Raw genomic sequence first — 12,882 nt, 5'->3', positions numbered from 1 at the left:
CTTATTTTGGAAGTTGAACCACCGTGTCGACTTTTCTTTCTTGATCAGTATGTATACCGACAGACCTCCGCCTTTAAACATCGGGGTTTTAGTTGTTTCCATACAATCCTCGGCGTTGAGAAACGATAATTAACATAAATGTTTCTCTCGTAGTACATATTGCAAAGACATTCTGATATCACTCCTTGCGCGACAGATGACAATGGAGTCTTTGTACGCCACAGCCCCCGGTGTCAAGTCCTACAGCTTTACCTCCTCCGGTCCACTGCTTGCTGCTATGAGGCGTATGAATGAGGACCGTCATAGTCTTAAGAGCAAATGCCGGCTGAACGACGGACGCTCGAGCCACTATAGCAGTACCTCCGCCATCTCGGCGGGACATCCAGAGGGTTATCTAGAATCAAGCATCAGCCAAGCCATGCAGATAAATAAAACACGTACACAGAAAGGGCATCAACGACTAGACACCCTGCTGAACATAGAACCTCATGTTTTCTCGATACACACGCTGCTTCACCTGGCCCTTCAGTGGAACGTACTTCCCCCGCCTTCGCCGATTCTCAACAAACTTCCTGAGCGTCCTCCTATTCCACGTAATCTCCTTCATCCTCCTCATATTCAGCCTCCCAGGAACATACCGCTCGTCATCCTCCACCTTTGGCTTGAAGTTCGCTATACCCCGCCACTCTTCCCTCGTCACGTTGTTCCTCCCCCACCCGGTCAACGTGTAGATATTCTTCCCCTTCCACACACGCCGACCTAGGCGTTCCTTGATCCGCTGTATCGTCCGTGCCAAGATGATCTCAATGTGCGCGCGGAGCTCGTCGATCTCTTTGATGTCACGTTGCAAAATCCGGATATACAGATCGAGGTCGATATATTTGATGGGCGCTGGCTGAATGGCGGGTGATTCGTTGTCGAGATCCACGTCGAATACGGGGTCAAAGCCCAGCGCTGACTTGACGCGGGTGAAGAGGTTGGATGATGAATCCCGGGGAGTATCAGTAGTGATTGTCGGCCACTGATTTTTGGTGATCTTGCCCCGTCGGAAGTTGTCGAAGAAGACGAGCTCAGCGCGTTTTCGTTTGAGAAGATTGTGCATCTTTGAGTGGACCCACCGCATGAGCCCAACATTTTTATCGCGGTTGCTTAGGCCGAACACGGGGAGGATAGTTCCCTTGTTGATAGCAAAATGGGGAGCGCGCGCTTGCTCTAATGGTTTGGTCAGGACCTCTATACGTGTCTGATAGGCGACTTGTCGCTCTAAGTGGATTGCCTGGAGGAGATAGTGGCGAGCAAGAATGGCATGTCCTGCCTTGGAGACGTGTCGTATGAGGAGGTTGTAAGTGGTGGTGTTTGGGGACGCGTGGGGGTAACGGTATGAAGACTCTGGTGACGGTGTTGAAACACCCCAGTCATCATCGTCATCGAAACTAGATGTCATAAACTGGGTGCTCTTCGGTATTGGTACGGTAAGCACCTCAAAAGCTTGGACGAGCTTGGACACATTTCCCGTTTGGCCAAGCATGTCGACGATATTGTTGAGGGCAGAAGTTGTGAAATTGACAGGTTGAGGTAATGCAGGGGGAGACCCAGCCAAGCCTTGGTACGCGAGAGCAGGTCGGTCCGGGAAGCAGAGATCTATTCCGTACCCCCACTGAACATACCAGTTGACTGTGTCCACGGACGTCGTCTTCATCATGATGCGAAGGGTCAAGCCAAAATTGACGGCTGTGAGCGACTTTCCCATGACCCGCATAACATCCAATATTTCCTTCATCTGGGCATGAGACACATCGTTTCGCACGTCAAGGTCGTCCTTCCGGACAGGGAGACTCAGCCGGTGCGCGACGGCCTGGAGACACAGACCATATGTCTTTGACCGGGGAGTAACACCAAAGAAAATCATCTCCTTCAACGCGTTCAACGCCGCGACAGGATGTGCAGCTGCGGCAAACTGCTCCAAAACAAAGTTGTAATCCTCCAAATCTGGGTTCTGTCCAAGTGTACGAATATTTCCCAGGATGAGCTGAAATCGACTCTCATAGGTGTGCGACGCTGGTGGGTGCTTGGTGGCATTCCGACGGTCCGCTGCGCTGCGAAGCTTCTCCGTGGGCACTGTACAGGCGCGCAAGGCTTTCTGGTGGAAACGGAGAGGGATGTCGGTGGTTCCTAGTTGGTTGACGGCACGCAGATACGTCTCCCAAGTACGAGTCGGATTTTTGTTGTGTTCAAGATTGAGCCAGAGCCTGTCCAGCTTGTCTTTCTCGTGGAAGGATATCGCTGGGCCTTGGTCGTGGACATCGCCGGCAGCGACCGCTACGTATTGTCGACGGGAAGAATTGGCTGCACCATGACCGCAATAAGAGGAAAGAATGGAGGAGCCAGCTGAAAGGCATCTGCGCATTTCAGCGACCGTCCCGTCGTGACAAGTCGGCTTAAGTCGTAATTTTGGGTTAAAATTATGTTTGAGAGCTGCAGCCAAACAACGCGTACGACGAAATTTACAATTATCGCTTCACATTCTCCTCAAAGTGACTACACTAGTTGAAGCCAAAAGAAAGTAATACACTAGACGAGTGGATGGCCCGTGGCTGCTACTTGCAAGTTGTCCGTATTCTGACTCGCGGCAAACGAACTTGAAAGTAATGAATTCACAAACAAGGATGGTTTTACAACAGCATACCTCTCCCTTTCAAACTATCGCAGACGCCTCTTCTGCTGCTACCTTATCATCTCCAAAATTTCCATCGATGTGACACTGTTTCCACGGATGACCTTTTCGACGATTTAATGAGTATATCATGCAATCAGAGGACCAAAGTAGGCGTACAACAGTGCCAATGGGGTGCTTTTGACCAGGATTCGATTCCTCCAACGCATCGTCGATGACCAGGTTCAAGAAAAGATCGTATCCTCGTAACGTTCCGCTAACATTACGGCCGCCTTGGAGATGCACGAACAATTTTTTGTCCATAAACTATAACAAAATGAGTTCAGCAAGGGATATAAACTAGACCAAGATACCTTTTTCAGCTCTGGTTGGCTTGCCTTGGACATGATAGTTGCTGCTAAAGGAGTAGATGTTGTTGACGCGTGTTTGACACCAACCTGTGCCCCACAAAAGGGCACTTGTCGCACTCGCTCCTATCATCTTTCCGGTCTGTATTCCTTCTTGTGTACCCGTTTGGCGTGCTGCACATCGTCTATTACGGTGAAGCCGTCCACTGGCTCTCAAAAAAAATTCAGAACTCACAAACCCCTCCCGTTTTCCAGTTTTGATTTTGCATACTTGGGTCCTACCTATTATAGGGCATGGCTACTCCTGCTCCTCCACGTCCAGTTGCCGACGGACCAGTCTCTGGAGGACCTTCCACGTCACGGCCACGGGACTGGTCCCGAACCAGCGAGCCTGGTTCAGCATTTTCTGGGATTGGACGAGGGCGGAGAGGCAGCGGCGGAAGGGGCGGGAGAGGCGGGAGAGGCGGAGGACGTGGGCGAGGGCGAACAGGCAGAGGAGGAGAATTCCGGCCAACGGCTACCCCAGCAGACCCTAGTGCGCCGACGCCATTAACTGAACCGACGAAACCAACGTTACCGAAACTTACTCCGGCGCAGAAGCAGCCTTCAACAACATCGCCTGTGACACCGACGTCGGCTAAAGCAAAAAGTTCTTCAAGGCGTTCCTCGCGAAACAGTCCGACCGCCAACCCACCTACGCCTTCAACAGACGTTCCTTCAACCCCGACCACAGCTTCCCGCCCTTCAAACCGCCGTCAGCGTCCGAAAGCTCCGAAAGATGTACCGAAAATCAATGCACCACCGGCAGCTGGTGAACGATCATCAAGACAACGGACTCGTCCCGCTCCGCCCAACGCGCCCTTAAAAGCCGCTTCACCGTCTCCAACCAACACCAATTACTTAGATGTTCGCCATGATATTGATGCACTCGTGGAGCGTGTTCGAGCTTCTGCAATGGCTGAGGCTCGACCCACGACTCCAGGTAGTCACATTGACTGGGCCGGAGATGAGGACGACACACTGCCTGATCTAGACGATTGGGGCGTCAAGCCCAAAGTCCCTTCGGAAACCCAGGGCTCAACAATATCTCCCATCATCGTCGAGGGACTGACTCCTCTGCCCGATCTAGTCTCCAAACCCACGTTTGCCGAGCACGATGGATTGTCGCCGTCCATGGCGTCAATATACCCGCCCAGCTCAGGCAGTCCACGACAGATGGCCAGTGCATTCTTTGAAGAACCGAAGAAAGAGGAAGGTGTATCATCCAAGGAAGCCGACGCAGCCGCCGTGAGCGTGCCTCCTTCTCATGATGTTCCTGTCGTCTCTGAAACAGAGTCCCTTCAATCCAAACCTAGCATTCCGGTCCCTGATACACCCAGAGCACCCCTTCACCCTTCCCTGCCCCCAAAACCTGCCTCTCCCGTCGTGTCAGTCAACTCGAGACCAGTCGCTACACCTATGCGCAATCCTACGCCACCCAAAAACAACAAAAATGGAATTTCATCTAAACTTGTAGAACAGCCGAAGCCAATCGAGCAGTTCAAGCCTACTGAACAGCCTAATGCTACAGAAACTTCCATTACCACGGATAACAATACGTCAGACCCTCATCAAGCACCACCACAGCCCAAGCCCCTCTCAGTCACTGATCCCACAAAACCCGGTCTCGAAGCTTCTATACATGCGCCCAAGCCAGGCGAACCAATATCGGCTCCCAGCAACATCACCACCTACGCCGCCTCACGCAACGGACCGCATGCATTCAACCCAACTCACAACCGCAATTACACCGTCGGTCGCCAGCCTCCCATCCAGCACCCTTCTCCTATGCTCTTCAATACCCGGTACTCGCGTTCGGGTGCGTCGACACCGCGACGAGGCTTCGTGCAGGATGGCTACCACGCACGAACTCATTCTTCTCCTCCCACGGTGGATAATCATCGGCCGCACCATACTTCTCGACCTGTTCTCACGGGCGCTGCCATTTCCACGCTCGTCAAGACGATAGGTGGGACTTCGCCCAGAAGCACGGTCGTTGCCGCATCCAAGGAATAATTCTCTTCTTACTTCTATCTGTACTTGATATCTTCGTCACACACTCCCATCTGGATTTTGCTTTTTGGCTTCCTACGAATAATTTTGATATCCATTCCTAGGTCTTATTTATATTCTTTGTGGAATGTGCTTGCTTGCTTTGATACCCTCTTCCTTCTATGCAATCGGTGTTGGTTGTTTTGTAACATACCTTTTTTTGCTACGAGTTTTATTGGGTTTGTACGATAGACAGTGTATACTCATCCGCTACATATCGGTAGTAGGTAGGGACTGGAATAATGGATAAGAATATCACGTTCAGTTACATGACGAAATTTCTTGATCAAAGGCGGTCGCATCTCGTACAAAGAGAAGGACTATGGGGGATAAGTGGGTACAAAAATTAGTAAGGAACTTGGAAACTCAAGACATTTCGACGCTTCTTATCTCACTTTTTCTGGTTGCAGGTAGCGTATGGTTATGCATACTGACTCATTAATGTATGCGTACACGCTAACCACCCACCTGGAGGTCGGCTGAATTAAAGGTCTAAATTAAAGACATCAAAGCCAGGCGTCCTTCATCGTCGTCTTCAGTACTCTCGCTTAGATATGGGCAAAAAGATATACGTGTTAAGCGAATCATAAGTCTAAAATGTGTAGCATAAATGACACTTGTAAAAAGAACTGTCTAATATTAGGCCAATCCCTCCTTGAAAAAAAAAAAACCAGAAGATCGACACGAGAGTTCCTTGAGTGAACTTAGAGTCCCAAGTTGATGGGGGTGCATCCGAGAGCAACAACACCATTCTTTCAAACCGACCGCGTCAATTCTCGCCATACCCACGAAGAATACCACTCACGAAGTTATCCTTCTCGCAGCAAGCGGGCTGGTTAACACACTGGGTAGTTCCCAGCCCAATAACGGTGATGGGGTTGCAAGTCAAACCACTGCAGAATTTATCAGAAGAGTCAGATAAATCATATCCGAAGACCTACACATCAGCGGTGACATCACCAATGGGAATACCAACGAGACCCAATGCTTCTTGGACAGCAGAAGACGTGGGCTATAAAGAGGGGACGTTAATTAGCTCGAGTCGACTTCGTCTCATTGGGAGAAAATGCCTCACGTCCTGGACAGACTTACAGCACTGGAGGGAACCAGAGTTGCACTTCCCACCGGTGACGGTGGTGTTCGTCTCCTGGGCAGCCGTGAATGCAGCCAAGGCAAGAAGAGTGAAGGAAGAGATACGAGAGAACATTGTGAAGTGAGTAAGACTGTACAACTGAGAGCTTTCGACTTGAGGATAATGTTGAAGGATTGTGGCTCTTTTATACTCACAACTGCCAAGAGAAAGTTGTATTGCTTGTGAAGAGAAAAAAATAAAATAGGGTCAGCAATAGACTGCTTGCATTGTGTGGAGTGCGCCACTTGTGAAGTTTTTCAGACAGTTTATATTATGTTTGTCCGGGACCGCAGAAATACGTGAGGGGGTATTCAACATAGAAGCCGAAAGTGTTCGGTACCGGAGTTGGGAGTGGTTTGGAAGTACCGTCTCGTCAGGTGGTGTAGGCCATAGGAGGAAATTCAACTGGTAGAATTGCGATACGTTCTCTGATATCAGCCTTGCGTTATAACACTGTCAGCTAAAGCCTCTACTCTCACAGGCCGTCTCCCATATTCTACCTAATCAAACAAGCGAGAATGATTGATAGAGGGAACGGCGGGGACCCAAAAACCGTACAAAATATGCCGTTATCTGCTACCAGTCTTTGAAGAACTTTCAGATCGGTACATATATATGTGAAGGAAACTATGACATACCACTTAGTTCTACATGCAAGATAGCCTTGGCTACCATGGAAGGGCACGAGAGTCTTATGAGGCCAGGCAGCTCTTGAATTTCAGATACGATAGCCCCTGAGGCAAGAGACCGAGGTGGAAATGATATGTTGATTTTGACAGTGTGTAGTTCTTTCATTCGCGATCGGGTGAAGGCAGCATCTAGTAAGGACCATTGACGGTTATCATGGAACGTACGCGTGTTGCCATCGCGCCGCAATCTAATGGTGACATCTTCCAGACGCCAATCCTGTTCGCTCATCTGGAAAACATTAATCCACCACTTGAATAGCCGGCGATGTAGGACACCGTCAGATATTTGGATCTGCAAGCATCGCAGGTGATACAGTGGGAGTATCATTGGGTGACTTGTCAAATCTAGATAAAAGTAAACACACTGAGGGAAAGTGACCTGGTTCAAGTCATACCGAAGTCAAAAGCAGAAACCATTCGAATTGGCCCAAGGAGTAGGTGCACGAGTGTGCTGCGTGATGCTTCCACTAAAGATATGATTATTGGCAGATCTTGAGACTTAGACGTGCGATTCGTAGAGATTTGAGATGGCTCAAAATGATGGGTGATTGGGGATGGAGAAGCAAACCCACAGTGGGAACGGGAGTCAGTGACAGGTTGAATGGGATCTCAAGAGTCTCGAGCAGTACAGGCTGCGAGTGAGAGCTAAGATGGTGCTCATTGGACCGGACATAAACGGACCCTAAGTAGAGATGCCGCAAGGAAGGGAAGCATTGGAGCAACGAATAGAAATCCCCTTTGCACTCAAATTGGAGCATGTCAAACCGAAGCATGTTGACCGTCTTGGATGACAGAGTGCGTAATTTCTGAGTGATAGCGATTGAGTCGAAACGGCAACCCAGGATACTGACCTCCTCAACGTTTACGAAGGAGTCAAGCACGGGTGACAGTGCATCATCTGAGGTTATCCACTGGTATTCTGAAGTCGTACCGGAACCGATGACAAGTATTTCTCGCACCAGAGGCGGAATATGGGACGACAGAAGCAAGGGAAGGAAACGCCCGGGTGAAGTATCGTCCGCAAATTGCACTGTGCGAAAGAGATGCATGCTGCATCGTTGCAGAAAACAGCGACCAGCTAGAGCACAGGCTCGAAGCGAAGGCGGCTCATCTGCAAGGAAATCGACGATTAGGTCGACGAGCTCCTGCGGCAAGCTGTTGTCGTGAACGTCGTCGGCCAACATTACTCGGCAAGTGCCGAATCCACTTGTGTTTTTATGCGCAATAAGTAGTGGTTATCCCAAGAATACATATACAGAAGAGCCTATAGATGCAATATACATAATAGGACAAGCAGGAAAATATCAGTACCTCCGGTCGTCATACCTTACACGATCACCACCGCGGTCGGCACCACCACGGTCAGAGTCCCGTCCACCACGGTCATAGTCTCTGCCACGGTCATAGTCTCGGTCACGATATCCACGGTCGTGGTCACGACCTCCACGAGGTCCACCTCTACGATCGTCATGGTCGCGAGCATAGCGACTGTCGTAGGGCCTGGGATCGTATGGGCGTTCATATCCAGCTGAAAACGAAAAAGAAATAGGTTTCACGGCAAGGGTGACGAACGTTCTACAAACTCACAGCCCCCACCACGCTTAGGTGGACCATAGTATTTTCCAGGTGTCGGGGTCCTAGCACGACCACGGCGAGCCTGGACTGCGTTTAGCACTCGATGTAAAGGCATACTTTATCAACACACCTTTTCAATGACGAGGTTCTTCCCCATAAAATCAGTTCCATTCAATGCGGTGATGGCAGCGTCAGCCTCTTCAGCAGTCTCCATTGTGACAAACCCAAATCCACGAGAATCACGGGTATGCGGGTCCAGCATCACAGAAGCCTTTTGGACCTGGACGCAACAATAAGCGAAAGCATGCTAGGTAAGGTGTCGGATACTCACTCTGCCAATTTTTGCAAAAGCCGCTTCGAGATCACGAGCATCTACCTTACGGCTCAATCCCGAGACGTGGAGATTGTTTCCCGGGTTATGACCTCCACCAGAGCGGCTAAAAAAGTCAGATTACAGGAAAAGGTGGAGAAGGTTCGCTCCCGTACCCTCTGTCGCCGCCCTTAGCGCCTGGGCTCCGGCTCCTACTTGACCTCCTCTGTTCGCGGTACCCACCATCATCGGCTGCACTCAATGCAGGGTCTTGAGAAGGAATAGATATGCCTGTGTTGGTCGGTGCCATATCGGATTGCCAGGCTGTATATAAATACGCCGAGGGAATAGAAAAGGTAACAGGTCAGGTTGAATATGCACAGGTAGACCGAAATGGCGACATGACAGCGAAAAAGGCCGAAAAACGAAACGACGAGACGACGTCAAAAATCACAGTCGAAGTCGGTGCAAGGAGATCGTATATCTCCCCTTCATGAGGAAATATAAGAATGAAAAGGCGGTACGTTGCTGCAAAGTGAATACAGTGCTGCTGGACCACGTTCGTCGTCCCTCAGTATTGACAGATACAATGGTCGGCATGAAGAAAATACCGCCGTAGAAATCGAAGCAAACGGAAGTGCTGCTTGTCGTTGCCGTTGCTGATGAGGAAGACGTACCGTCATCCATGTTTGAGGATTTTGTATGCTGGTTGGCGGTGATGATATGGTTCGAAAGAGGAAAAAAAAAATGCTGTTCGAAAAGTGGCGATGTAATTTCATATTGTTTGGTATGGAGCCGATAACATAATAGTCCTTTTTTTCAATCCTTTTTTTCAAAGCAGATTTTATTTCTTTCTTTTCAAAGTACAAGAAGAGCGGGTAAGTAGAAGGAATGGCCGTACAGTAGCGAACCTTTTATCGTTTTTACAAATCAGATTTCTAACGAAGGTCGTCTTTCAAACAATTTGCTTATCTGGAACTCCCAATCCTGCATCCGGTATGTCTCGACCTGCAGATTTGTTCGATACCTCTGGGAAGAGGAGACATCCTGTCTTTTGGTTTCCTGATGGATTGACGATCTTGGGCCTTGAGGATCATCTGTTCCGCGTACATACAACAGTGCTTTGTCGGCATTCCCCTTATTTCTTGGGTATCTTTGAGGACGCGTCGGCTGTTGGTAAACAGGAAGACTCGAGTGCTGGTTTGGGTGGATGTACCTTCCTAGACTTGGACTCTCGACAAGTGTCGGTTGTCGATCTAGTTTCGTTGCTGGAGCATCTGTACCACGACGTGTGAGCGCCCCATCTGTATATAATCCTCCTTGCTAAACTCACTCAGACCGTTGGCATCATCTACCGATTTTTCTCGTATTGCCTCTCTCTTACGCATCACGAGCAAAGAGCAGCTTGACTTCCCTATGATTCATGAATTGGCTCGACATACACTCAGGACACTCTTTCCGGAGGGTCCAATTCCATACTTTCACTCTGATCATTCGGGGGAGGCTTTGGACCTAGCGACAAAGTATCAGTTGGAACCTGTCAGATTTTCTTCATTTCAAGGGATATAAACTCACCAGTATTTCAATAGCTCTTCAAGCGATTGTTCTACACTGTGGTAACCACAGCACAATTTCACGAGGTAGCATTCATAGTATGATGCATTTCTGTCTTATATATTTGGTTCAATAGGTGAACGAGCCCGATGCCCATTCAAACGGCACACCCATTAATATCATAATATCCACGGAAAACAGCCGGCGCTGTGAAGAACTCATGGCCGACCTAATCAACCATTTTACGCCTATTCTCTTCACTCCTCCTGCTACATCACATATGGCTTGCACAGATGTTTTTGCAGATAAGTGGATGCCGTTGGTCATTCAGCCAGCGTTGGAAGATGATGGGGTTTATAAACCTTTAGAATCACTTGAGCGAATAAAGCTCATAGACTGGGGGAAAGAAGGCCTTTGTACTTCTTGCGTCAAGGACAAGAAAGTTGAGTGGACAGAGGAGCAAGAAACGGTATGGAATTTGATAGATGGATGGCTTGGTCTGAACAGGACGTAAAAAAGTCTGTAAAGCTACGCATGCAACTGTGAAAACGATTGATTATTTAAACGTACTCTTTTCTCCCAAGTTCAATTTGGAGATGATTTCCGCTTTCGTCTGTTTCCCTCTTCGTCTGGTGACTGCATGTCTCCATGCACCCATTTGCTTCATATGTCCTACGAAGTTACTACAAGGCAACAGGATGGAACGAAGATAATTTGTTCACCAACCTGACTCGGTCATCCGACGGTAGGTGTCGTCGTTGTATGGGTCTGGGCCAGTGAGTGACTTTCCTTGCAGCTATCCTCGACTTTACTGTACCCAAGGGCCTCCATTTGTCCATCTCAAAATCGCCTAATGCACTGTTCAAGACAACCTACTCGATGAATGCTATGCCTTCGCTGAATGGCTCGGTTGGGTACATCTTCACGTCCTGCGACCTCAATGTCAAGGGGTCGGGAGACATCCGGTTCAAAGACATGATTGAGCGCTTCAGAGTGTATGATCAGCCACGCAGACCAGAAGGGAAGGAGGATGAGTGGCTGGCTGGTCAACGTGTGGATACTCGCGGTACGTGTGTCTCTTTCACTATGCCGCGGTGATGGTCGAATAATCTTGTCCAGATTACCTTCTGTATGGACGGTATTACTTACCAACGGGACGCCTGGATGCGCTCTATTCTACAAGGTTGACACCAACACTGCAAGCTATCGTTGCTGCTATTTCTACACCGCCGTCAGCTACGACGCGAGCTCAACGAGGCGCTGATCCAAGCAATATCATGTTATACCTCCAGCATGATGTAGGAAAATGGTGTTCTGAGTATACCTGGAGCGCAGAAGACGGTATGCTGGGTGTCAAGGTGCTTCATAATTTTGGCCGTCTCGCTAGCGACAGCTCTGCATCGGACGACAGTGACAAGGGCGCCAGCATCGGAGTCAAGCGTATCGACGAAGAGGACGCAGTGGAAGGTGGGCTGAAAGGACGGCTGTCCGCCGGTGCCGAAATCTATTTCAGTGCCAAAGAGAAGAGTGCCGGAGGTGAGCGCAAACTGCAGTAACTTTCCTCAGATGCTCAAACCGTGTCAGTCTCGACTGGAATCAGGTTTTCTACCCTTCCGGATGCAACGCCTCCCTCCTTTCAACTACCGTCTTCAATATCCTCGCCCTTTCCCGGACCATCTACGAAAAATCTGCCATCACCTCCAACCACAATTACCGCACTGTTCAATCCCATGCTTGGACATCTCTCTGGCGCTTACTCTGCGCGTATTTCGCGGGATGTAGCCTTGTCATCACGCTTCGACTTCAATGTCTACAGCTATGAGAGCGAATGGACGATGGGTGCGGAATGGTGGTTACGACGACCCCCATTGGAATCCAATGACGACGAGGATGATAACTCTCTACCCATTCTACCTTCTGAGGCGAAGCCGAATGTCGAGCCAGGTCAAGTTCAAGGCGTAGTGAAAGCTCGTGCATCGACAAATAATGTAAAAGCATATCTAACGCCTGTCAGCATACTGATATTCATTCTATTAGGACGTCTCCATTATGTGGGAAGGACGGGTCCGCAATATGCTGGTCAGCTTGGGCGTCGTTTCAGATCTCTCAAATCGATCAAGGCCCATAAAAGCCATCGGATTGGAACTGTCATATTTTGCGTCAGGATAAGGTGCTTCGCTTAAAATTCGTAGATCCCACAAAGACTGCTTCGGGTTATTATTCTCTATCAGGGTGGCATATCTGATCCAGCATGAGCATGGATGCCATTTAATTATGTTTATCTTCTTCCAATGAGCAGGTTTGAAGAAATTCAACAGAAAATGTCGAAGTTGCGCCCTACTGAGATATGTAAGGTCGTATGAAAAGAGTCAACTTTCCGGATTGGTCTTCACCATAGGCTGCGCTTCGTAATACAGTCAACAGGAGCAGCCAGCTCGAGTTGGAAAGCACGAACGACGCTGAAAAGAGCGGATTTCATCCTGAAACCACCGTCAGTATGGTCAGTATGT

General features: G+C 49.2%; 6 protein-coding genes across 6 annotated transcripts; 2 read left to right on the top strand and 4 right to left on the bottom strand.

Annotated features, from left to right (window-relative positions):
- Window positions 1-84: 84 nt before the first annotated feature.
- BT62DRAFT_968676 (uncharacterized protein) lies at window positions 85-2,443 on the bottom strand. The gene is made up of 2 exons (XM_043188913.1): window positions 442-2,443; window positions 85-394 (listed from the first exon to the last, which is right to left on the bottom strand). The coding sequence occupies exon 1, from the start codon at window positions 2,405-2,407 to the stop codon at window positions 461-463; it is 1,947 nt and encodes a 648-aa protein (XP_043039386.1). The 5' UTR covers window positions 2,408-2,443; the 3' UTR covers window positions 85-394; window positions 442-460.
- A 169-nt stretch (window positions 2,444-2,612) lies between these two features.
- BT62DRAFT_141049 (like-Sm ribonucleoprotein) lies at window positions 2,613-3,187 on the bottom strand. The gene is made up of 4 exons (XM_043179825.1): window positions 3,028-3,187; window positions 2,834-2,980; window positions 2,687-2,778; window positions 2,613-2,619 (listed from the first exon to the last, which is right to left on the bottom strand). Exons 1-3 carry the CDS (start codon window positions 3,058-3,060, stop codon window positions 2,725-2,727), a joined length of 234 nt encoding a protein of 77 aa, XP_043039385.1. The 5' UTR covers window positions 3,061-3,187; the 3' UTR covers window positions 2,613-2,619; window positions 2,687-2,724.
- Window positions 3,188-5,660: 2,473 nt separating this feature from the next.
- Window positions 5,661-6,394, bottom strand: BT62DRAFT_932229 (fungal hydrophobin). The gene is made up of 4 exons (XM_043186316.1): window positions 6,188-6,394; window positions 6,054-6,124; window positions 5,918-6,005; window positions 5,661-5,864 (listed from the first exon to the last, which is right to left on the bottom strand). Exons 1-4 carry the CDS (start codon window positions 6,317-6,319, stop codon window positions 5,817-5,819), a joined length of 339 nt encoding a protein of 112 aa, XP_043039384.1. The 5' UTR covers window positions 6,320-6,394; the 3' UTR covers window positions 5,661-5,816.
- A 1,725-nt stretch (window positions 6,395-8,119) lies between these two features.
- On the bottom strand, window positions 8,120-9,566 carry BT62DRAFT_932226 (RNA-binding domain-containing protein). The gene is made up of 5 exons (XM_043186315.1): window positions 8,995-9,566; window positions 8,840-8,945; window positions 8,639-8,788; window positions 8,521-8,590; window positions 8,120-8,461 (listed from the first exon to the last, which is right to left on the bottom strand). The coding sequence occupies exons 1-5, from the start codon at window positions 9,126-9,128 to the stop codon at window positions 8,238-8,240; spliced, it is 684 nt and encodes a 227-aa protein (XP_043039383.1). The 5' UTR covers window positions 9,129-9,566; the 3' UTR covers window positions 8,120-8,237.
- Window positions 9,567-9,635: 69 nt separating this feature from the next.
- BT62DRAFT_968672 (uncharacterized protein) lies at window positions 9,636-10,952 on the top strand. The gene is made up of 5 exons (XM_043188912.1): window positions 9,636-9,696; window positions 9,753-10,109; window positions 10,156-10,357; window positions 10,408-10,458; window positions 10,509-10,952. The coding sequence occupies exons 2-5, from the start codon at window positions 9,817-9,819 to the stop codon at window positions 10,884-10,886; spliced, it is 924 nt and encodes a 307-aa protein (XP_043039382.1). The 5' UTR covers window positions 9,636-9,696; window positions 9,753-9,816; the 3' UTR covers window positions 10,887-10,952.
- Window positions 10,953-10,983: 31 nt separating this feature from the next.
- On the top strand, window positions 10,984-12,681 carry BT62DRAFT_932225 (uncharacterized protein). Its single transcript, XM_043186314.1, has 5 exons — window positions 10,984-11,117; window positions 11,169-11,438; window positions 11,492-11,908; window positions 11,957-12,360; window positions 12,410-12,681. Exons 1-5 carry the CDS (start codon window positions 11,021-11,023, stop codon window positions 12,539-12,541), a joined length of 1,320 nt encoding a protein of 439 aa, XP_043039381.1. The 5' UTR covers window positions 10,984-11,020; the 3' UTR covers window positions 12,542-12,681.
- The last annotated feature ends 201 nt before the right edge of the window (window positions 12,682-12,882 follow it).

This window comes from Guyanagaster necrorhizus (assembly GCF_019112545.1).
Source record: "Guyanagaster necrorhizus MCA 3950 unplaced genomic scaffold BT62scaffold_13, whole genome shotgun sequence".
In the NCBI taxonomy this organism is placed as follows: Eukaryota; Fungi; Basidiomycota; class Agaricomycetes; order Agaricales; family Physalacriaceae; genus Guyanagaster; species Guyanagaster necrorhizus.
The sequence above is the reverse complement of the archived record's forward strand: the minus strand, read 5'-3'. Positions and strand labels throughout refer to the sequence as shown.